The sequence below is a fragment of the Ictidomys tridecemlineatus genome, chromosome 6, assembly GCF_052094955.1.
Source record: "Ictidomys tridecemlineatus isolate mIctTri1 chromosome 6, mIctTri1.hap1, whole genome shotgun sequence".
Classification (NCBI taxonomy): Eukaryota; Metazoa; Chordata; class Mammalia; order Rodentia; family Sciuridae; genus Ictidomys; species Ictidomys tridecemlineatus.
The window spans coordinates 36,185,507-36,208,875 of record NC_135482.1 but is presented as its reverse complement, the minus strand read 5'-3'; the positions used below and the strand labels follow the sequence as shown (position 1 = coordinate 36,208,875).

At 32.0% G+C, this 23,369-nt stretch overlaps 1 protein-coding gene across 1 annotated transcript in view; it reads left to right on the top strand.

Annotated features, from left to right (window-relative positions):
- Positions 1–20,194, top strand: part of Ptprq (protein tyrosine phosphatase receptor type Q) — a 197,072-nt gene extending 176,878 nt beyond the window's left edge. The window contains exons 38-45 of the mRNA XM_078053099.1: positions 625–715; positions 6,523–6,599; positions 9,533–9,667; positions 10,031–10,156; positions 10,966–11,114; positions 14,708–14,843; positions 18,734–18,857; positions 19,104–20,194. Coding sequence (XP_077909225.1) covers positions 625–715; positions 6,523–6,599; positions 9,533–9,667; positions 10,031–10,156; positions 10,966–11,114; positions 14,708–14,843; positions 18,734–18,857; positions 19,104–19,141 — 876 coding nt within the window. The 3' untranslated portion in view covers positions 19,142–20,194. The remainder of the gene's footprint in view (positions 1–624; positions 716–6,522; positions 6,600–9,532; positions 9,668–10,030; positions 10,157–10,965; positions 11,115–14,707; positions 14,844–18,733; positions 18,858–19,103) is intronic.
- Positions 20,195–23,369: the final 3,175 nt, after the last annotated feature.

Genomic DNA, 23,369 nt, shown 5'->3' with positions numbered 1-23,369 from the left:
TTTCTGCAAGATGCTTGTATTACAAAGAACAAGGTAGATAATATTGTGATTTTTTTAACCCCAATGTCAATTATAGATTTTCTTGACCCTTTGTCTGTGTCTGATAATTCTTAATAGTACCTTTGCATTCCACTATCAATTTAACAGTGCCTACTGAGCACAGGAATTGACCTCTGGCATCTTCTCAAACTGACCAATGTTGTACCAATTAATAGGCATGAAATCACACTGCCCAAGGAGGAAAAACAAAAAATAAATCATGAACTCCCTTTGTCTTACTAAGTTGACATTAAAATATTAAGGAAAAGCCAGTGTGTAGCTGATAAAACCATGAGTGACATAGGAAGGAGTCACTAGCCTGGTTACCACATCTTAGGGCCTCCCAAAGTGCAAAGAAATTATCTCAATAGAGGGCAATATTAACTGATCAACATCATTAAGTTAATGAACATTAACTTATAAAGCTTAGGTAAACTTACTACTATTCATTTGACCTTGTTTCCACACTTAACATAGGTGTTTTCAATTAAAAAAATTTAAAAAGGTTTAAAGAATCATATTTTACTGTGGCCTTTCTCATACACTTCTGAGAAATGTAATTTTTGCAATGACTTTATTTCACAGGAATTACCAAAATTTCTTCAGGATCTGTCTTCAACTGATGCAGATCTCCCTTGGAATAGAGCAAAAAATCGCTTTCCAAATATAAAACCATGTATGTACCCTTATTGTTGCTGGTATATCTATGAAGTGTTTTAAAATATTCACCACCTTAATTTTTTGTATTTCTTAAATGTTCTATTCATATTAAGTGAATTATAGCAATGTATCTCATTAACAGTGACTTTCAAATTATACTTTTTGCTTTGTTCACATTTTCTGGAGTTAATATATATGGTTTTCAGCTTGTTCACACAATGTTCACTTTTGCAGGTGCAAGAAACTGTAGATCTAATGGTTTCTTAGCTTTGTAATTTAACCCAAGTAAGGAACATGTTTTACATCTTCCTACAGACCCAGTCTCAAATGAAAAGAGAAAGTTCACACTTTGTGCATTAGTTTCCCTCAAGAGCATAGCCCTATGGGACATAAAAAATGCCTCACAAAATACTGATCAAACATCACAGTAAATGTATGTTTACCAAAACTGCTTTTACAAAGGAGGCAGAGATGTGCTTTGCCAAAATACATCTTAGTTCTTATATCAATAAGAAAAGAAACAGTATTATTGTTTTAAGAACTGGCAGTGACATACAGGGAAAAATGTGAAATTCCTCTGTTACTAATAGTTATGTTTTATATTTTATTTTTTAAGAGATGATCCTACTGTCACCATTCTGATCTAATATATTTTATATTAAAAAATTAAGTGATATTCTTGATGCTCTGAAAAATTATTTCAAAACATAGAGTTTTAAAATATTATTTATTTTAAAGTTTATATGTGTACATATGTATATACATATATATTATATATTTTATTTTTATGAATTTTCAAAGTGTATTGGAAAAATTTCTATTCTAAAAAATTGAACTTTTCTATCTAGAAATTCATGGACTTAGAGAAGGTTATAATCACAGAACATAAAGATGTGGATATGAAGAAACAGACCAAATTCTGTTATTCTAAAACTGGAGGATAACTTTTACATGAAGGAAACAGATCTAGGGAAACATGATACAGGAGGTAGTAATCTAATGCAACCTGTTAATTCCTAAGAACCAGACAAAGATGAAAATGCAAATACTTTCACCACCTAAAATCCTTTCTACCAAAAAACTAATCATAAATAAATAACTTAATGAGAAAGATGACAAATAATACTTTGTTATAGGAAATAAATTAGTAATACATTTCTAAACTTCAAAATTATGACCTTTCTCAACATCTTTTGTTCTCCCTTTCAAAGAGTTAACCTGGGCTGGATACATCATATGTTTAAAGGGGAATCCCATGTTTTTATATTTATCTGCACTAAATTTCTTCCAGACTATTTGTTTCATGCTTGTTCAGTGTTTTTCTATGAAAATAAATATTCTAATCTGATTGAAAGACAGTTGCTGTGGTTTTACAGAGCTGGGGTCCTGCCGGGTTGAGCTAGGGCAACCACTGCAAATCCTTGGGTTCTGGTCCTTGTAACTTTTCAGAAAGAATTCGAGTGAAACATAGCAAAAGTTTAATAGAGAATGAAACCAGAAGGTTATTTACAGCAGATGGACTGCATAGACCCCCTCAAAGAGAGGATTGTGAGGTACTCACATGGCTGGAGTTTTTTTTTTTTAATTTTTTTTTTTTTGTAGTTGTAGATGGACAGAATACCTTTATTTTATTTTTATGTGGTGCTGAGGATTGAACCCAGGGCCTCACACATGCTAGGCTCTGAGCTACAGCCCCAGCCCAACAGCTGGAATTTTTAAGGAAACTATGTATTTTGTTTTTGCCTTGATTTCCCTGTCTCCCCTAAATTGGTTTATTACTCCTTGAATAGCACCCAGCAACTTCCTTGGTGAGGGCCTGAATATTCTGGTTGACAGGGTAGTTGTGACAGTGTTGTTTGCAAGAGATAATGATGGCACCTATCTGAAAACCATAATTCCCCTAGAATGATTATAATTAGCTGAAGCAGGAGGTCTTGGTGTACCACACCCCGCATTTCCCCAGGATTTTAGGTAATAATTCCTCAAGGGGTTATAGTTCTGTGCAGCCTGGGGAAGGTTAGGCATTCTAGACCTCATTTCCCAGTGCCTGCCTGTTTAGATAAGGTTCCCCACTGTTTCACTTTTATGACTCCTAGATTCTTCTTGGTGCGTAGGCCTAATGTCAGTCCTTCATTGTCCTTCCCCTCTACCCACCTAACTAACCTACCTCATAGTGGAATAATTAGTATTTATTTCTATTTGTATTTGTTGTATATGAAGGACTTAATTTATATCAACACATGTAATAAGTAATTCAAATATCTTACCTATTTCCAAGAACTGTCTAATTTAAACCATGTAAAACTCAAGATCTTATAAAGATATTTGTAAAATGTGAGTTTTCAATCTTCTGTTACTAAGACATCAGTGTGTTATTATGTAGAATCCCATTTTAACCATAAGAAAAGTCAGTTCCAGCTTCTTACTTAAAAGATGGCAAGGGAATAAAAGTGGTTGATGGAACTAAACAACAACCTTGAAACCATAAAATGGACTGAGGAGTATGAACACCCCAACTCTCCACATCTGAGGCTAAGACAAAAAATAATCAGACTCCCTGGGGTTCAATCCTCTCTCTGTTCTAAACACCTTAGTGGTTATGAGCATATTGTTTAGTGAAAAAGTTACTGTGAGGATTAATTGAAATGATATGTAAATCATTTTGCTCAGTACTGAAACCCAGGAAGCACTCAACATTAGTTCATAAGAAGGTTAACAATAGATCATTAAAAATCTGCAAACTTTCTGGGAGAAAAAGATTGTCACAGGCCCTTAGCTTCTATAGTCCAGAGATAACAAAGCTACAAAGTCATAGCCATCTCTATAAGGTGAGAGACTCCAGTTTCTCTCTTTTCTCCCTCTCTCCCTCCCTCTCTCATTCATTCTCTCTCTCTCTCTCTCTCTCTCTCTCTCTCTCTCTCTCTCTCTCTCTCTCTCTCTCTCTTTCTCTCTCTCTCTCTCTCTCTTTCACACACACACACACACACACACACACACACACACAGCATGGTGCTTACAGGAACACTCCCCCCCCATAAAGCTGAAGACACATCCTTCCTTGCAGGGAAGGAACATATTTCAATAGAATGAATTTTAGCTTGAGGCAGCTAAGTGAAATTCTTTGTTTCCTCTGAGTAACCTAGGAAGCAGAATTTCAAATACCACAGTGCATTTTAGAAGATATTCGCTTACAGGGCTTTAAGATACCCAAATTAGCATCACACACTTGGAGAAGAGATTTCCAACTCTGTTTGACAGGACACTATGACCTTAATATTCCAACACTGAGAGGAAAAGTTTAGCTTGTTGTTGACTCAGCTAGTTATAAACAGGCATATCGAGTGAATAGAAACACGATGGCGTCCCTTCCTGAATTACAGGACTAGCTGCAGTGTCATTCAAATATTTAGATCATGCAGAATTCAGTGTCATAGAAACATGAATCCTTTGCAGAAATTTGTCTAAATTCCCCTTCAGTCAACTTAATCACATTGGATATGTAACGATAATTTCTGATAATATGGCTAAATTATCTTAACAGTTATATAGTGTATATACTCAAGTTCTGACAACATGTATTTGAGCACTCCCTATTAACTTTCACATAAATTTTCCTCAAGGGGATTATATGAAGTAAATAGAGTTGTGTTAGACTTGAGATAACTAAGGATCAGAGAAGCAAAGTAGTTCACTCAATGGCGTATGTATGATAGGTAGATCATCTAGAATTCAGACCCAATCTCCTTTACCCATTTTTCTTCCATGAATAATAGATATTTTATGTCATGTCCACGTTTAGTTAAAATTATCATTATGATAATTTCAATTATATCACTTGTTAAAAATTATCAGGAAAAAATAATTTCTGACACATGAAAAAAATTAATGGGTATCTAATTTTATAAGATCTTAAAATATTCTGAAGAATGATAATTAGAAATTTTGTATTAGAGACAAATAAGTTAATGAGAAGGAGTAAATGGTCTAAAATACATAGAGAAATCTAATGTACAATGAAGATAGACAAAATACATAGAGAAATCTAATGTACAATGGAAATGGTGTTTTGAATCAGGTAAAGGATAGAATGTTAAAAAATTTAGACTGTATATTGTGCCAAATAACAAAAAACAATAAAAGACATACATATGCATGTGTGTGTATATTTCTATCACATTCCTTAAAAAAAATCCCAATAGATGAAAGATTGAAATATTTAAAAGTAAACCAGAAAAAAATCATTAAGATATCAGGAGAAACTGCAAAAATTTTGTATAAATAAGAATATTTGTTATTTCAAACAACTTTATGAACAATACATAATCCAGAAGCTATAATTTAAAAGGGAGAAAGTTGATTATATAATAGTATAAATTTTATCTATGGCAAGATAGAGCCAAACACAAATTATAAAGAAGAAAAATTTTTATGTTTTTATTAGTGCTTGGTAGTCATACATAACAACAGGGTTTGTTTTGACATAACATAAATGAATGGAATAGAATTTGCTCTATTTCAATCCCCAGAATTTCTGCTTTCCCTCCCCTCCTCCCTCAACTGCTCCCTTTCCTCTACTCTACTGGTTTTCCTCTAAGAAAAAAAATTTAATACTTATAACAAAAGTATTTTATGTGTATAGCTAGCATTAAATATTTTTTAAGTTAAAAAATGAGAATATATTAAAAGACAGGGAATAGAAAAGGCATTTGAAATAACCAATAAGCATAAGCAAAAAAGCTCAATTTTGATCATATTTAAGGAAATTAAATAAATGCCATGAAATATCACTATGTATCTATCAAAAGAATATAAATGAAAATGTTGAATATTTTGTAACAGAATTTCCTAAACCCTTGTTCAAATATGAATTAATAAAAGTCTAGAAGAACTTGGCAGTATCTTTCAAAATTTGAGAGGCACATATGTGATTTGAGAATTTTACTCCTGGTAATGTTTTATACAAACTAATCCAACATATATGAAAAAGTTCAATTATGTTTTTCAGCATTTTATAATAACAAGTGAGATCAATTTAATCCACCATAAAGAGTTAAATAAACATGAGATTCAAACAAATAGATACAATATGTCTTTTTAAATAATGAGCTAGGTATATTTATGCTTATATGGAAAGATTAGGTAAATGGGAAAAGTAATCTGTGGGACAGGGTGCATATCACACCATTTGTAGTTAATTTCCTGAGAGTATGTACAGAAAATTTTGAAAATATATACAAGAACATATCAATAGTCATTATCTCTGCATAGTAGAAATATAGACTAAGAGGAATATACTGTAATTTTATACTTATCTGTAAAATTATAATATTATATTATGAACTCTTTATTCTTTTCTTTCTTTCTTTTCTTTTTCTTTTGCCTTTCTTTCTTTTCTTTTCTTTCTTTTTTTTTTTGTAATGGGATCTTATTAAATTGCCCTGGCTGGCTGGATGGGGTGGCACACACCTGTAACCCCACCAGCTCTGTAAACTGAAGAAGGAATGTCGAAAGTTCAAAGCCAGCCTAGGCAATTTAGCAAGGCCCTAAGCGACTTAGGGAGACCCTGTCTCAAGATAAAAAAAAGTATAAAGGGCTGGGAATGGAGTTCAGTGGTAGAGCACCCCTGGGTTCAATCCTCCCTACCAAAATAAAAATTGCCCAGTCGGGCCCAGAACATGTGATCTCCCTACTTCAGACTACAGAGTAGATGAGATTACAGTCGTGTGTCCCTAGCTTCATGAACTCTTACATTACTTTCATAGTAAAAAGGTAGTGGTAATTTAGAAAGTCAATTAGCATTTATTTTTTATATTTTCTTCTTAGATAATAACAACAGAGTGAAGCTGGTAGCTGATGCTAGTATTCCAGGATCGGATTACATTAATGCCAGTTATGTTTCCGTAAGTTGACATATTTATATATTTCAAATTTTTATAAAACATAAATACTGAAATTATATTTCCTTTCCAACTATTTTAAAAAACAAGTTCCTTACAAATTCTGTGACCTCAATATGCTAGTTACCTATAACAACACTATACAGCCCCCATTTTATAGATGGGAATGTGGAGGCTCAGATCAGATTCCTGTTGATCAACAATCATTTTACTATTTTATGGCAGACATTCAACCTGATATTACATACTCCTGGTCTTGTCACTGTTTCATAAATCTTGTTAATGTATTATTTCTACACAGTAAGGTCTGATGACTTCTTTCAGTGAAAAAAATTAGTCAAATGGGCAGTTGTTTCTATACAATATAAAAACCTATTATGTACTTTTTCCCCTCTAATTTGTAGTTCTTCAAGTGGGTGATGATGCCCTATTCTTTCTCTCCTCAGCTACTTGTAGAATGAATACTCCATTGTAGCCACTCAATAAGCATATCATAAATGAATCCACTTGTAGAGAATTGTGACATACTTAATGTACTCTCTCGCATATTGTAGATAATAAATGCATAGTACATTGGATTGAAAATTGAATGAACCAACTCTCCCTTTATCTATGACTCTTTTGTTCCATCAGTATTCATCACCATCATAGGTACTTACAGGCACCCAAGACCTCCACTTGTGGTTGACAAAATTAATGGAACCTTAGAGTAGGACTGGTAGTGCCTTTCCACTCATTTAATTTGACATTTACCTCAGGAATTAAATGTCAGCCTTTCCTGTCATTGATTCATCCACTTTCTCCTAAGGCAGATGATTCTGTCTCTACGAATCTGTATTATACATATGCTTTTTAAAGCTTAAAAAATTAAATGTGTCCTCTTATATTTTTACCCATGGGCTTCAATTCTTTTTTTTTTTCCTGATACATGTAAGGTTAATCATTATCACAGGAACCTACAGATACTTGATGTCCATGCTCTCCATATTTTTTTTTTGTTTTTTTTTTTTTAATTTTCCAGTCTGTGAGTCCTTTCAAACAAGCCTGCAACTTCCTTCAGTTCTGTTGAGGCCCTTCTGCTATAATGTTCTATCCTTTCACTAGTATCAAACATTCATTTTCTCGGTCTTATTTCCTGTGAGCCAGTGTGATGGTAGAGGAAAAGAATTTACTCTAATTCTGTGGTTGATAATTACTCCCAAATTACAGGCATATAATGGAGCATATTGTTGAAGTAGTGAATAAGGAGAGAATTTAAGGCTTCTTAGAAGGGTAAGTAAGGGAGAGTTTAAGGAGGGTACGGCAACTTTGAATTTCATCCTATTTCTATGCTAGAACTTTAAATCTCTATTGAAATAGCTACATGAATATACTATTATGATAACATTTACTTATTAATTTATAATTGTTTGAGTCTTTTGAATGCTTAATTCTTTAAATGTTTTGCCAAAATTTTATGCTTATTAATTTTTGTTTTAGGTTAACTCTACTGCATTTTGAAGTTTTGTTTTGATTTATATAATTATTCAGATATTTACATCTAATCACTGCCCTAATAATCTAATGTTTTGTGATACTATAAGGTCAGGAAAAGGCAACTGATTGTATCAATACCTATTGATTTGTACCATTTTTAAATTCATTAATAATTAGAAACAAATCAATAGCTCATACTCTCTAATATTCCACTAGATATGGGATAACTGATAGTACAGGATATGACTATGACTGAGATGGAAACCAAACAGTAGGTGCAATTGATCTATACAGATTACATAAGAAAAGTAGTATTTATGAACCCCCTGAATCCCTTCAGGCTCCCTCCTTTCTAAACTCTCACCCTCTTTCTCTCACCTTCAATACCCCTTCCCACATTTTCACCTACATCTGCTATGCTTTTCATTATTTCATGGATAAAATGGAAGCAATTAAATTTTCCCACATCTCTGCATGTATGTCCATATATTCAATCTCTTCTCTGTGGCCAGTGGATGAGCTATCCTGTCTACCAGCAACAGCCTATCCCTTGTCTCTCAAGAATGTGGTTTGAGGAATTTTCTCTATTTTCTGTCCAATTAATTACATTCTTCCATCAGACAAACAAACATTGTCGTTTCTGCCATCTTAAAAAAAATTGATATCACTGCTCTCCCTTACTTCTTCCCTGTCGTTCTATGTCCCATTTACACTAGAGTCCCTTGAAGAATTGTCCATACTTACTCCAATTCCTTTTTCTTCTTACCTGTTCAATTCACTCAAATTATGCTTTAATGCTAAGCAAATACAACACTGAAATTTCAAGTCACCAATTAACTACTCAAAAGACTAACACCAACACCGTGTCAGTCCCTACTTTATCTGAACTATTAGCAGCTCTGATCCTTCATCTTAGTCTCTGCTTTTCTCTCATCTACTCTGACCTCTAAGCATTGAAATATCTAGAGATCAATCCTTGAATTTACTATTTCCAAACTCATTTTATTGGTGATGTCATTGATTTTTATGATCAATTTGCTAATTACTTTCAAATTTATCTTTCTACTTTGAACTTCTTCCTGAATTCCACATTAATATACCTAATGACCACCATATCATGCTCACTTAATGTCTAATAGCTGTTTAAGGTAAAATGTCCAGTATGGATTCATGATTTTCCCAACAAATATGCTCTTCCTGAAATCTTCCTCATCTTTTTTTAGAGTCATTTTTTAATAATATAGTTCTCTCAATACCCTATCTATCAGCAAATCCCTTACAATATAACAGATTGTGAGGCTAAAAGTAGATTTTGAAAATTTTTAATATCTAAGATTGTTTGGCATTTAAAAACATGAAGTATTTTATACCACTTGCATATTTTTTAGATATTGATCAAAAATGAAAAATTCTATATCAATATAAACATTGATGCAGTGTATGTTATTATTTCTTTCTAGGGCTACTTGTGTCCAAATGAGTTTATTGCTACTCAAGGTCCATTGCCAGGAACAGTTGGAGATTTTTGGAGAATGGTGTGGGAAACAAGAGCAAAAACATTAGTAATGCTAACACAGTGTTTTGAAAAAGGGCGGGTAAGTTACATAAAAATCTTTTCACAAAATGTTATTTTACAGTTGTGTTAATATGTGTGAATATTTTAGCTAGTACTGTAAGTCATCAATAATTTAGATGTCTGTAAAGGAGTTTTAACTTAGTAGTAGTAATTGTAATATATTATATATATATATAAAACAATGTTATATATATATAAAACAATGTTATATTTATATATAACAAATATATAACAATGTATATAACAAATATATAGGAATGTATATAACATATATATACATATATATAAATAACAATGACACATATATAGCATATATACCATTAAAGCACATATATGTATATATAACAGTAACATTTATGATTGTTGATTTTCTCTGATGCAGATAAGATGCCATCAGTATTGGCCAGAGGACAATAAACCTGTTACTGTTTTTGGAGATATAGTTATTACAAAGCTTATGGAGGATGTTCAGATAAATTGGACCATCAGGGATCTGAAAATTGAAAGGGTAAAAAAAAGGGGGGGAGGGGACGTGTATAAAATATGAATGATCTAAATGTCTCAAGTAAAATTAATTTCTAAAACTATCACTTAGAAGAATACCTCTATATTTAACAAGGCTCTCCCACTGTTTTCTAAATAGAAGTTTTAAATTGCTATCTTCCTGTAGTATCTATCACTGTGTTTCATTGCCAATCACATGATTAAAGTGTATATTAAGTAATTAACATCAAATTCTTAGGTTGACAAAAACAGAAAAAGGAAGAAAAACAACTAAGTCACTAGGTTTGTTTAATTTGATTATAAATAATCTTATATGGGCTAAGATGGCAAGTCCCCACATTACTCATTGCTTTCTAAATTCTAATGGCTTAATTTTCTATTTAATCTAGAACCAGTACAGAAGAGTTAGTGCAAGGTCCCACTCTGTTGGTTTATATGCCTAGACACACAGAAAATAATATAAGGATCTGTATATTTCCTGACATTAGATACACAATACCTGTGTTTTGTATAATTAATGAATGCATTCAAGTGTGGGGGTCAAAATTGTTTCAAAATCTGATATTCTAACTATATTTGAATTTTAATACTCTATAGGAGGACTTGAATCCAAAATTTTTTATTGTTACCTTCTACCAACAAGAAATTCTCTTTATTACAATAAAAAATAAGAAATAATGAAAACAGAACCTGTTCTGTTGGTGAATAGTCATTTTTATAAGCTTATCTCCAAAAGCTCAGGCATAGATTGTCTTCAGCCTTCATGTAGTACTTAAATAATTTTATTATTCATAAATCTGTTGCTTTGTGTAGCATGGAGATTATATGACAGTTCGACAGTGTAATTTTACTGGTTGGCCTGAACATGGAGTTCCTGAAAACAGTACCCCTCTAATTCACTTTGTAAAGTTGGTTCGAGCAAGCAGAGCACATGACACCACACCTATGATTGTTCACTGCAGGTAAGAAAGATTCAGAGAAACCTTCTCTTAAATGCTGGGAATGGACTTGAAAGCCAAAGTGAACTTTTTATTTTCATGATATCAAGTTGTGTAACATCTCATCTTTCATTATTTCAGTTGCCCCTATTCTACTATCAAAATTTACTTGTAGAAAAAATTTTCTAGATTTTTGAATTACAGGGAATGAATTAGGAAAAATAAACTTAAAAAAATAAAACCAAGTATGGTTCCAGATTTTTACAAAACTTTACTCAAATCTTTTTCTTTTTTAATGAGGACTTTAAACATGGTTAATAAAGTATGACTGTAAATTGACTTTTTCCTCAGGATTTCCATTGGGAATGCAATTTTATTCTTACAAATTAAATTCCAGACTGTTTAGCATTCAAAACTTTTCTAGACACACGGTTATGATTTAAGTTTTCTAATGTAATATACCTAAGTGAATCTCAGTTTGAGCTTTTTAATTTTTTTCGACAAGATTCCAACTTTCTTTTTTTAAAACTTTATAATGTATTTATTCTAATCAGTTATACATGACAGCAGAATGCTCTTTGATTCATTGTACACAAATAGAGCACAATTTTTCACTTATCTTGTTGTATACAAAGTAAATTTACAGCATTCGTGCAATTATATATGTACCTAGGGTAATGATGTCTACCTCATTCCACTGTCTTTCCTATTCCTAAGCCTTCTCCCCTACTCTCCTTCCCCTTTGCCCAATCCAAAATTCCTGCACTCATCTCATTATAGATTAGCATCCACTTCTCAGAACATTCGGCCTTGGGTTTGGGGGATTGGTTTACTTCCCTTAGCATGATATTCTTCAACTTCATCTATTTACCTGCAAATGCCATAATTCAGTTTGAGTCCTTTTCACAATTGGAGTTTGTAAATTAGAGGAAAAATGGGTGATAATATAATGTATTATGATTCCATTTACCAAAGATACATAAACAGATACATTTACAGAAATAGAAAGTAATGTAATTACTTGGAAAGGGATAGAGAGGCTTATTTTTACAGTCTAGTATGATGTAAAAGTCCTGGAAATGGACAGTGGAGATGGTTGCACAATACTGAGAATATACTTACTATCACAGAATTGTATATTTAAAATTTGTTAAAATTGTAAAGTTTTTGTTGTCTATATTTTAAACAATAAAATGTGTTTTATCAATATATTTTAATCATAGCCTTTTAACAATACATTGAAATTAATTTAGTTGGATATATAAGAAAAGGTAAATCCATCAGATTTTCAAATCTTTTTCAAGGAAAAACTCAATATGTAACTTAAATTATTATGCAACTCATGATATTTTGAATTTTTTTAATTATAAGAGTAAAACATAAATTTGAATTTTATGAAGTGTGAACAATGTCTATATTTACAAAGCATATAATTCAAAAAGTAAAAGCTACATGCTTGCCCTCCCAATTTAATTATTCTCCATATACATAATATTTTTAATAGAATAATATGTAGCATACATATTATAACATTTTGTATTTAGGGCCAGTGGTTGGTTTTTTGTTGTTATCGATAATTAAACCTTTAATGAACAATAAATTAAGTTTAAAAAGCTGCTTTTATACCTTCTTCAAATCTTGTGTACACACTTCCATGGCACTAAAAGTCAGTGAAAAAGAAAAGTATCTTTTCTAGTTTAAGCATCAGAAAGAATAGCATCTCCTCTTTTGAGATTTAAATAACTAAAATTTAAGAAAAAAATCTGCCCAGATTAATGATTGTCTTTAAATATCATTTTTATATTGTCTACTAAACATTTACCATTTCTCATCACAACTTTAAACATCCCCTACAGCTTTTAGTTCAACATGATAACCCAAATGACTAAAAATTTCTAAAAGTTTGATATGTCTCAAACAGGACATTTGATTCCATCTCCAAACTCCTCCTCATTGTCCTAGTGTTGGTAAACATCAGGTCCCTCCAACTTTGGTCAAGTAAGCCTTGAAGTCATCCTTAATCCTCCTCTTGCTCATCCATATCCCACATTCCACATTCCTCCAGCCCACCAAGTCCTCCCATCCCTGGGCACCTCTCACCTTCCCATTGTAACCTCACCTGCCCATTCTTCTTGTTTCTTGAACACACAGACCATATTCTCACTCAGATCTCTTCTCATTATGCAACCTTAGGATCTAGTGGTCCTCTCCACCACGCTTCCTTGGTCTGCTCCCCAACCTTATGCAAATTTCTTTTCAGATATTACATTATCAGAATAGCTTTGTCAGATTACCCTATTCATCCCTATCACTCTCTATCTCCTTAGCCTGATTTATCTTTCTTTATAGCCCTTGTTATCACCAACCATCTTCTTTGCCTGTGTTCATTTGTGTACTGCTGTCCTCCAGGGTATAAGCTCCACACACCTGGGCACTTTGTATTGCTTACTGCCATAACTCAGATGGCTAGAAAGGTGTATTAAGTGACTTAACGTCTGATTACCTTGTTCAGGCATGTGTGTATTCATGCTACCGTCATTGGAAATGTTAAGTTGAATAATAGGAAATTACTGATATTTGGCTCTTATGTTACTCAATTGACAGTTTCTATGGAACACCTGTCCTTGAGTATTAAATTAATTTCCTAAAAGAAAATAACTTGCAAATTTTATTAACTGTAGGAGGTTTAAAAAAAGTTCTCTGGAGAAAGCAAAATGAGGTGAGAGGGCTAGGGTTTTGGCTCAGTGGTAGAGTGCTTACCTAGCATGTGTGAGGCACTGGGTTTGATTCTCAGCTCCACAATATAAATAAGTAAATAAAATAAAGGTCCATCAACAACTTATAAAATATTTTTTAAAAAGATGTGAGAGATTATTTTTAATATGATACATAAGAAATGCAATATGGGCCAAATATTTTATATTTTCAATATTTAGAATTTCTATGGATAACTAAAAATATGGCCAATATGAAGTTTCTGGTATTAAGAATTTTGAATGAGGCTGGAGATGTAGCTTAGTAGTAGAGCACTTACCTAGCATGTGTATGGCCTGGGTTTAGTTCCCAGCACTGCAAAAATAAAAAATTTTAAGAGATTTTAAAAATTTCTTAAATATAAAAAAGTTGAGTATCCTTCATATTTATTCAATATTATTATGAAAGAAGATAAAAATTCAAGTAGTTAAAAAAGAAAATATAAATATTTGATAAAGTGTTGATAATCATCTTGGTATAACTAAACACAATCTTTTTTTTTTATTGTTGGTCGTTCAAAACATTACACAGTTCTTAATACATCATATTTCACAGTTTGATTCAAGCGGGTTATGAACTCCCAACTTTACCCCGTATACAGATTGCTGTATCACATCAGTTACCCTTCCATTGATTGACATATTGCTTTTCTAGTGTCTGATGTATTCTGCTGTCAGTCCTATTCTCTACTATCCCCCCTCCCCTTAAACACAATCTTGGTAACAATCAAAACCCAAAGAAAGTCCAAAGAAAATCTATCTCCAAATAAGCAAAGAAACTGTTTAGAATCTATTGCTATAGCTCATTATCTTTGTCACCATCAATAGATGACTAATTTCCATGTAATGTTGTTCTTCCTGCAGTGCTGGGGTTGGTAGAACTGGAGTTTTTATTGCTCTGGACCACTTGACACAACATATAAATGACCATGACTTTGTGGATATATATGGACTAGTAGCTGAATTGAGAAGTGAAAGAATGTGTATGGTGCAGAATCTGGTAAGAGAACTAAGCCTGCACTCATTTCTTGGTGTCAACTCTAGGATTTCTATGTGGGTGGAACTTAGTGCATCAATCTGCTTGGAAGTGAACTTGAAGCTGTTATATGCACAGTAGGAACTCTTTTCCTACCTTATAAACTTGTTGGGTAGAGCAGCTGGTAGAGATGATGAGAGAACTAAAGTCACCCTTAAGTATAATTACTGACTGTTCATCCTTGTTTATACTGACAGGCATGTAGAAAATTAATTAAATTGATTTGTATTTATCATTTAGCAACTTTGGGGAGCTTAGAAAGTGAATTCAAATGAATTCCTCTTATAAATATGCTAAATATATTTATAATGGGGAAAACAGTGTAAAATATTGATGTTACTGAGTTTCTATGAATTTCATATGTCCATATTTATCTGTTATTTATTAGTACTAACCATGATTGTTGCAGCAAATAATCAACTAACTGGGAATATTTTATTGTTTTAGTATGACGGCAAAGATATTTATAAAATAAATAGATTTTTATTCACTAAGGAAACATACATCTGGGTGCAGTGACACATGCCTATAATCCCAGTGGTCTCTGGAGGCTGAGACAGGAGGATCATGAGTTCAAAGCCAACCTCAGCAACAGCGAGATATTAAGTAACTCAGTGAGACTCTGTCTGTAAATAAAAGACCAAAAAAAAAAAAGGCTTGGGATGTGGCTCAGCAGTTGAGTGCCCCTGAGTTCAATCCCTGGTACAAAAATTTAAAAAACAGTATAATGGTAGTGAGACTAACAACCCTCTATTGAGTGTCAAGGAGTTTCCAGTTGCTATATTAGATCCTTTACATTTATTTTCTTATTTAATCCTTATTTAATTCTTTATTTGTGAATCAGGGTCAGTAAACTGATTAATAGACTAGGTATTATTGACTTTATGTTACAAAATAGGGAAGCAGATGTTCCAAGAACATGAGTGATATTCCAATGCAATATTATTAATAAGTATCAGAGCCAAAATTCATTCCAGTCTAACTTAATAGGAGACGTTTCTATCTGTATCTTCTGATCAAAGTTTGTATACTATGCAGATACAGAGATGTTCTTGTAGTAAATACACAGATCTGCTCTCAGAGTATTTTCCAAAATATGTGCTAAAAACTAAGTGGCATTAAATTTATTAAAGGGGTGAGGAAACAGACTTCCTGATAAAATGAGTGTGAGAAATAAATTAAACTAATTTTTAAGTACAGAATTCCTTAGATCTTTTAGGCTAATATACCATGAAAATAACAAATACAGAGTCAACTGTGGTACCCTTCAACCCTTTTAGATCCTAAACTTGTAATGCATGTCATGGGACATTAATGCTGTAGGAAAATGCTGCCCTAGGTCAGAGACATCCAACTTTTCAGAAAAATAAAAAATGTTTGAGTATTCAACTTTAGTACAGATACTTATTTTTTAAATGTATATTGTATAATTATGTAAATTATGAACTATATGCAAAATAAATAATTGATAAACATACCAAAGATCAAATATGCAATATTTGGAAAACCTTGCTAATTGCTATGGCTTCATATTATCATTAGGAATTTTCAAAAAGAAATACACCCAGGTCAAGATATTTCTGATAATAGTCATAAATATGTATCTTTAATTATTTATAGTTTTTAAAAAGAGATCTGGCCTTTTGTCACATCTGATTACATTGTTATTTTTACCTCATGGTTTGGCTACAAATCTATCCTAGAAGTATGAAGGATGCCAGACCTTCCAATTCTTGTCATTTATTTTGTCTTGCATGTTACATATTTGATTTCAACGTAAGTCTCTGTGTAAGAATCTTTCACAGCCATTTTAATTCTGTGATAGGTAAAACTAGGTAATGTAGTCCATGTTCATTCCTTTATATGCTAAAAAGAACAAATGAGTGAAGGATCACTCTTCCCTAGTTTGTTTCAGAAATAGAATATGACATGTGACCAGGACTGGCTTCATGAATATTCAACCTGTGTAGTTTGACAGATGCCCACTCCGTAAAGGGCCCTGCATTTGGTTTAATGTGTGTTTCTTAGTCTTAATTTCTGAGGAAAGAACTTTGCATTTTTATTCATAGTTGGCACTGAAAGTTAGATACTTGTCCAGAGGTTTTACAAGGGCTCCATATCAATCCAACTATTAACCATTATTGAAATTCAATTTGCATGCATTTTTACACATTTTAAGTCCTTTAAAAGTCACAGGATAGGTTTTGTGCGTCTCCAGATAAGGAAATTGAGCGTCAAACTTCTCTTAAGTTAACATGACTATCAAGGGTAGCAACTGGGTTGAACTTTTCAATGACACTCTGCAGCCTCCTTGGCAATAACACAGGATGGCAGAGGGACCTTGGAACCTGCAGCGCTGTCTTGTAAGAGCTTGGCTTGCTATGCTGGCAGTTTAACCCATCATTCTCTCCAATGGAGGAGATGAGATCTGGACAGTCAGAAGTTTCAGATGTCAAATGTGACTTCAAACTCAAATGTGTTTTTTAGAAATACCAGAATTGTTCAATTTAAATTATTTTCAAAGAAATCACATTTCATCAACATATATCTCAATGCTATTATATTTACTGTGTGATGTGTATTTGAAAAACTCTTAGAATTACTTTACCAGCAATTTCAGTAGAATTATTATTGCTTTATAATACTTCGTTTCTTACCAAAAATTGAATTCTGTAACTTGATCATTCACTTTTGGATGTTCTCCAAATCACATCTGCCCATAAATGGTGAAGATTGGGTAGCTTTGAGAATTAAATAAGCCTAAATCAACAAGCATTTATTACACAACTATTATATGCTAGGCACTATTACAGGCATTGGGAACACAGCAGCAACTAAGAGTTCTGCTCTCATAGAACTGACTTCCTAGTGATGAAGTGTTAGTGGGAATGTTTTGTAATCCACAAACAATGAGATATTGCTAATCGTGACCAGTAATATTCAAAGACAGTTTCAATAAAGGAGTTTCACCCCTCCAAAAAAAAGGTTCGGGGGTATTGTAGCCATAGATAGGAATATAACCTCTTAAAATGATCACTTTTGAGGATGTTCTATTTAAATCAATTGTCAGTTTGTAAATATGTCTTAAAACATTTGGTGATATTCCTTACAGTTGGGTATGCTTCTTATGTACAAATCAGGATGATTTAAAACATACATCTTTGGTTTTTAACCTTAAATACTTTGGGGGGAAGTAAAAATTCAGAAATGCTAATAAATTACTGAATTATACTGAATAAATCTAATGAATCTGGATGGTACTGAATTTACCCCATATATTCAGATGAAATGTTAGAAGTCCATGTCCTGCACCTAGGTGTTCGGGTATTTGTATGGCAAACCAGTTGGTATTTAGGGGAATAGATACTTAATATCAAGAGAGCCAAAATCCAGATGACTAGCAGAATTATTAGATGTATTTTAAATGAGTTGATGGTGTATAAATGTGCTCACTCGCAACTGCAGGATTAAATATAGCTCTGCATTCTGACAAGAAAAGTATTTATAAATTACTCAATTAGATCTAACAGGAAAAAGGAGGCTCATAAACAAATTTAAGTAATCAGAAAGACTTGCTGCTTTTATAATCACAACAAGAAAGAATATATTAACACTTTGTATTTAGTGATGAATATTTTAAAAAACTCAAAGCTACAAGAAGCCACAGGGATTTAGAAGATATTATTTTGGAAATTGTAGAAAATTGTTTATTTACTGAAATAAAATCTGTCTCTAACTTATCCATTTCACATTTGTTGAACTCATTACTGCTTTTTGCTGAAACAGTATAATTTCTATTATAAGAAATAGTCCCACCCCGTCCTTCATTTAATCATTCTTCCTTTTGTTTCTAGGCACAGTATATCTTCTTACACCAGTGCATTCTGGATCTTTTATCAAATAAAGGAAGCAATCAACCTATCTGTTTTGTTAACTATTCTGCACTTCAGAAAATGGATTCTTTGGATGCCATGGAAGGTAAACAGAGTCAGGGTGTACCAAATTTGCTAGTTTACTGCCTATAAGAGGAGCACTGATATTATAATAACCATAAGTTTAAAATACTTCAAAACTAGCTTAGTGCACATCAGTTTCTTCATTTCTCTCTCATTCAATGTGAGATAAATGCCTTTTCATCTGGATCGTCTTTTTGCCATGAAACATTTTAATCTTTTGAACTGTTAACTTCAGTACTCTCTTGTGACATGCTACTTTATGTTATAGGTGATGTTGAGCTTGAATGGGAAGAAACTACCATGTAAATATTCAGATCAACGATTACAACAAGAAGATATTTTTCAACCCCAGGGGCCAAAACTACCCCCTCATGCTTCTGAATTGAAATATGCAATCCTAAAGAAATCTTCATGCTTCCCTTACTGCCTTACTACCTGAATTGACCATTTTACAGACAGTTCTAGGAAACTGCTAATTCAGCATAGTCACTTGTTTTGTACAGAAAAAATATTGTTCATTTAAAATGTTTAAGAGAAGATATCCCATAGGGTTTTGAAGTTCTCCATATTTGGAACAAGCCAAATGTAAAATTATTATTATACTAGCATTAATGGTTCAGTGTGAATCTTCCCTATATATTGGTTATAATTTTGAACAAAAGCTGTAAATGTTGATTCAGTAGTGTTATTTTGGCCTCTAGGGTGTTGACGTTTCTTGTGGATGACTTCCAGAACTGTCATAATGATCTGTACTTCTATGTATGCCTCTGTGTTTTGAATCCTCTGTTTTATGAGTGCTGAGATATCATCTCCTGATCCTGAACAGCTGAACACTAACCCCCTGACACTGCAGGGATTACATAGCCTTTATACAACACACAGTAGCTCTTTGGAGGAACTTAGGGCTATTAAAATTGCATTGTGAACTTCAGTTTGAAAAAATGAAAGGAAAAATTAAAAGTGCAATTGCACATTACGAAGTTATAAAGTACCTTTCTAGCCTGCCCACATTTGTCTGATGTCAGGCACAAGTTGTAGCACTGTATTGTATATTGAAATACAAAAAGGTATCAGAGTATTTGCACATTATATTTATATTCAACTTATTAACAATTTTAAAATGTTTCTTCAGCAGAAATGTATAAAAATAATAATAAAATCATGTAGTGTGGTACAAGCTTGTGAACTTATGATGTACTGCTACGGTGCCAACAGACTTCTGAAGAGATTATATTAACTGGTCTTTATTTCATTTCCCAAGAGTGATTATGGAGGAGTGTGTTTAGGGGAACTGAAAACAAAGAAATTAACCAGGTTGTAGCAAAGTAGAGATTTAAAAAAAAATCTTTCAGCCTCTGTTTTATTAGATACTGATATTGTACTAAATAAATTGAGTTATGTGAAATTATTTTGTCATAGATTTCAGTTAACGTCATAAGTAAATAGTATTAACTACTTTATTTCTTCTATAATAAATATGCTTATTTCTACTGTTCCAATCATATAGAAAGTGTAATGGTCAAAAAAACCCTGAAATTTAATTAATTATTTTCCAGAATTATTTTAGAGGTCCTTAATTAAATATAAATTTGATTTCATATTACAAATCAAGATATAATTGATAATTATTTTAATTATATCATATATAACATAATGTAAAATAATGCTTTACATATAAGTAAGCATGACATGATTTATATAATGTAAATAATCAATATATAGTCATTTCCCAAGGTAAACAAAGAGTAAATTATTTTTGTATGAAATTCACTATCCAAGAAATTAAGCCCTTTATTCAAACAAGCAATCTCTAGAACAGTAAAATTTTCATCTGTTTTTTTTCATGGCAAGGAAATGTAAATAAATACAATCCACTACTATTCCAACAAACAAGTTTACATGAAGTTACAGAAAACAATAAAAATGATGAGAAATCTAAAAGATACATTTTGGAGTTATAAAGTTTCCAGTGTCCTTCTTGTCATTGAAAACATATGGCAAACCAATATAGGTTTTGGATTCATGAAAGACAGAAAACAAAACTTGTGGAAAATATTGATTGGAATAACTTTTTAGTACATTAAATAATAAAAAAAATTGTTAAAATTTGGTCCAGTCCATTTTCTATATCTATATAAACAGAGTTTCAGGTTTGATTCATATATATGCACATGAGTACATAAAACAAGAGTGCTAGCATTAGTTCTTTAAAACAACACTTTTCAAACTTCAACTAACTTTCATACAAATCACCTGAGGATTGTGTTAAAATTAATTCTACTTGAGTAAGAATAGATTAATCTTGAGAATAATTTCTAGTATGTAACCAAGTTAATAATATTGCTGCCTTATCCCCAGCCATATGTTAAAAAAAAATGTATGACTCTTCAAAAGATATTAGTCAGGATTGGAATGACTTTAGATCAACCTGAAATTACTTGAAACATTCTTTAAAAGACTTGACTTCATTACCAGATAAAAAAAAACTTGTTAAATGCACATGACTCACTATATCAAGAAAACATAACTAAAATGATTGAATTAAAAATCATGTATTTATGATAGCTGAATTTTTAAAATTACATTGTGAAAGAGTCAGTGTAAACCCACATTTTACTGATGGCTACTAAGTGCAAATTAAAATAACAAGGAACATCTGTAACATTTTTAGATCTAATTTGTCAAAATTTGTTGAAGCACATGTACAATAAATGAGCAACATGTGTGTCATATGAACCAAATGAAACAGGACCCTTCAGAATGGTTTGCCAGATAGGAGAGCAGCTGTGGGTATTACCTCTACCTTTATCCTGCATTCAAATGCATAATTTTCTTCTTTTGTTTTATAGGTGATATAAAAAAGAAGTCTTTTGCAAAACATCCTAATTAAACTTTGACCTTTTCATAAAAACAACAGTAATTTGCTGTCCACATGTTTGTACCAAACCACTAGATTTTAAAACTGGAATCTTAAGTTCAGCAATGTATTCTATAAGTCCATGCCATTATTGTGATAACCAAGTCCATTTTCATGGACCAACTGTTAAAAAAATCAGTGAATTTTTTGATAAGGCTTGGAAAACAAAATGATCAGAAATTCTCAATGATATTAAAAAGTGAAAATGAGGGAGAAAAATTTATAAAGCATTATCTTAGCAAAACAATTTGCCTCCTTAACACAAGTGATATTTCATGGCAATTTATTTTACAAATATAGATAGAGTTTCCATATGGAATCAGGCCTAGTATGTCCACCTGCTCAGGGAGATGTTTTAAGGAATAGATTAAATCACACGTAAGAAAATGCTTTGAAAAGTCCAATAACTTTACAAAGTTAATACAGCCTTTACCAAGGGTAGTCAATGTTCAATATATATCAGTAAAATAATGCATCCCAGTTTAGTATTATATTGTGCTTTGTGATATTAGTGTCATATTTGCATCTCTGTTCACATGGGAAGACTGAAGAGAAAATTATAGTAGATATATTGATTTCTACAATATAAGACCATCGATATTTTTATAAATGAACAATTAAGCCCTCTTAAGTAATGCTTTAATTGAAATGAATACATATATACATGTATACAAATAATTTAAAATATGAGTCAGTAATCAAGTCAAGAAAATTTTCATTTCAGAACATTTCAGTTGGACATTCTGAATCATTACCTTCAATATCATCCTTTGGAAATAAAACTAGTTTAATAGAAGGTTAAAAAAATTATACTTCTCTTACTCCTCTGTTAACAAAATTATATTTCTAAAGTCACATATTTAAATTATTTTACTATTCATAAAAATTATTATTGGACTTGGAAGTCATTTTAATAAATTATAAATTTTTAGAGTATTTTTATACTCATTATTCCAGTTAGTCCTTACAACTTTTTAAGACCTGCAGGATCCTGTAACATTGGTAAAGATAATGAAGGCTTAATTGCTGTATTCAAAATCAAATTTAGTAAAGATGAGAATTAAAGTTGAAGCTGAGTTTCTCTGCTTTCCCCCCATCCAAAAAGAAATTCTTTCAATAACCCTATGAAGGTACCTCCATAAGTTACAAATGACAGGCTTTGAAAAATGTGAAATGATTATTATACATAAATGTCACAATCACTCTGTGTCCCAATTCCCAACTAGCCAGTTAAAGACTTTCTGCTAATCACATGAAAATAATGATGTATGTGAAACATGAGTTTGGAGAAAATATGGAAGTAAAGGATAAAAATCACCATTTATATAAATGGGAAAATATGTCACATTTTAGGGGGCAAGACAATATTATAAAGATATTAGTTATTCCCAAACTAATTTGTAAATTTATTAAAATTAATTTCTAAATTTTAAACTCCAAACTATTCTTTTTTAATGAAAGATGCATAGAGAACACCTGAGGCTCTATAGAAGCCAACAGCTCTCAGTAAACCAGACTCCCTTCACAAAACTGTAAAATAAGATTTGAAATGTCAAATTAAATTAAGCTTCATTAGAGTGAAAAGCCCTCAATCTTTTTAAAATGAAGCCCAGATAA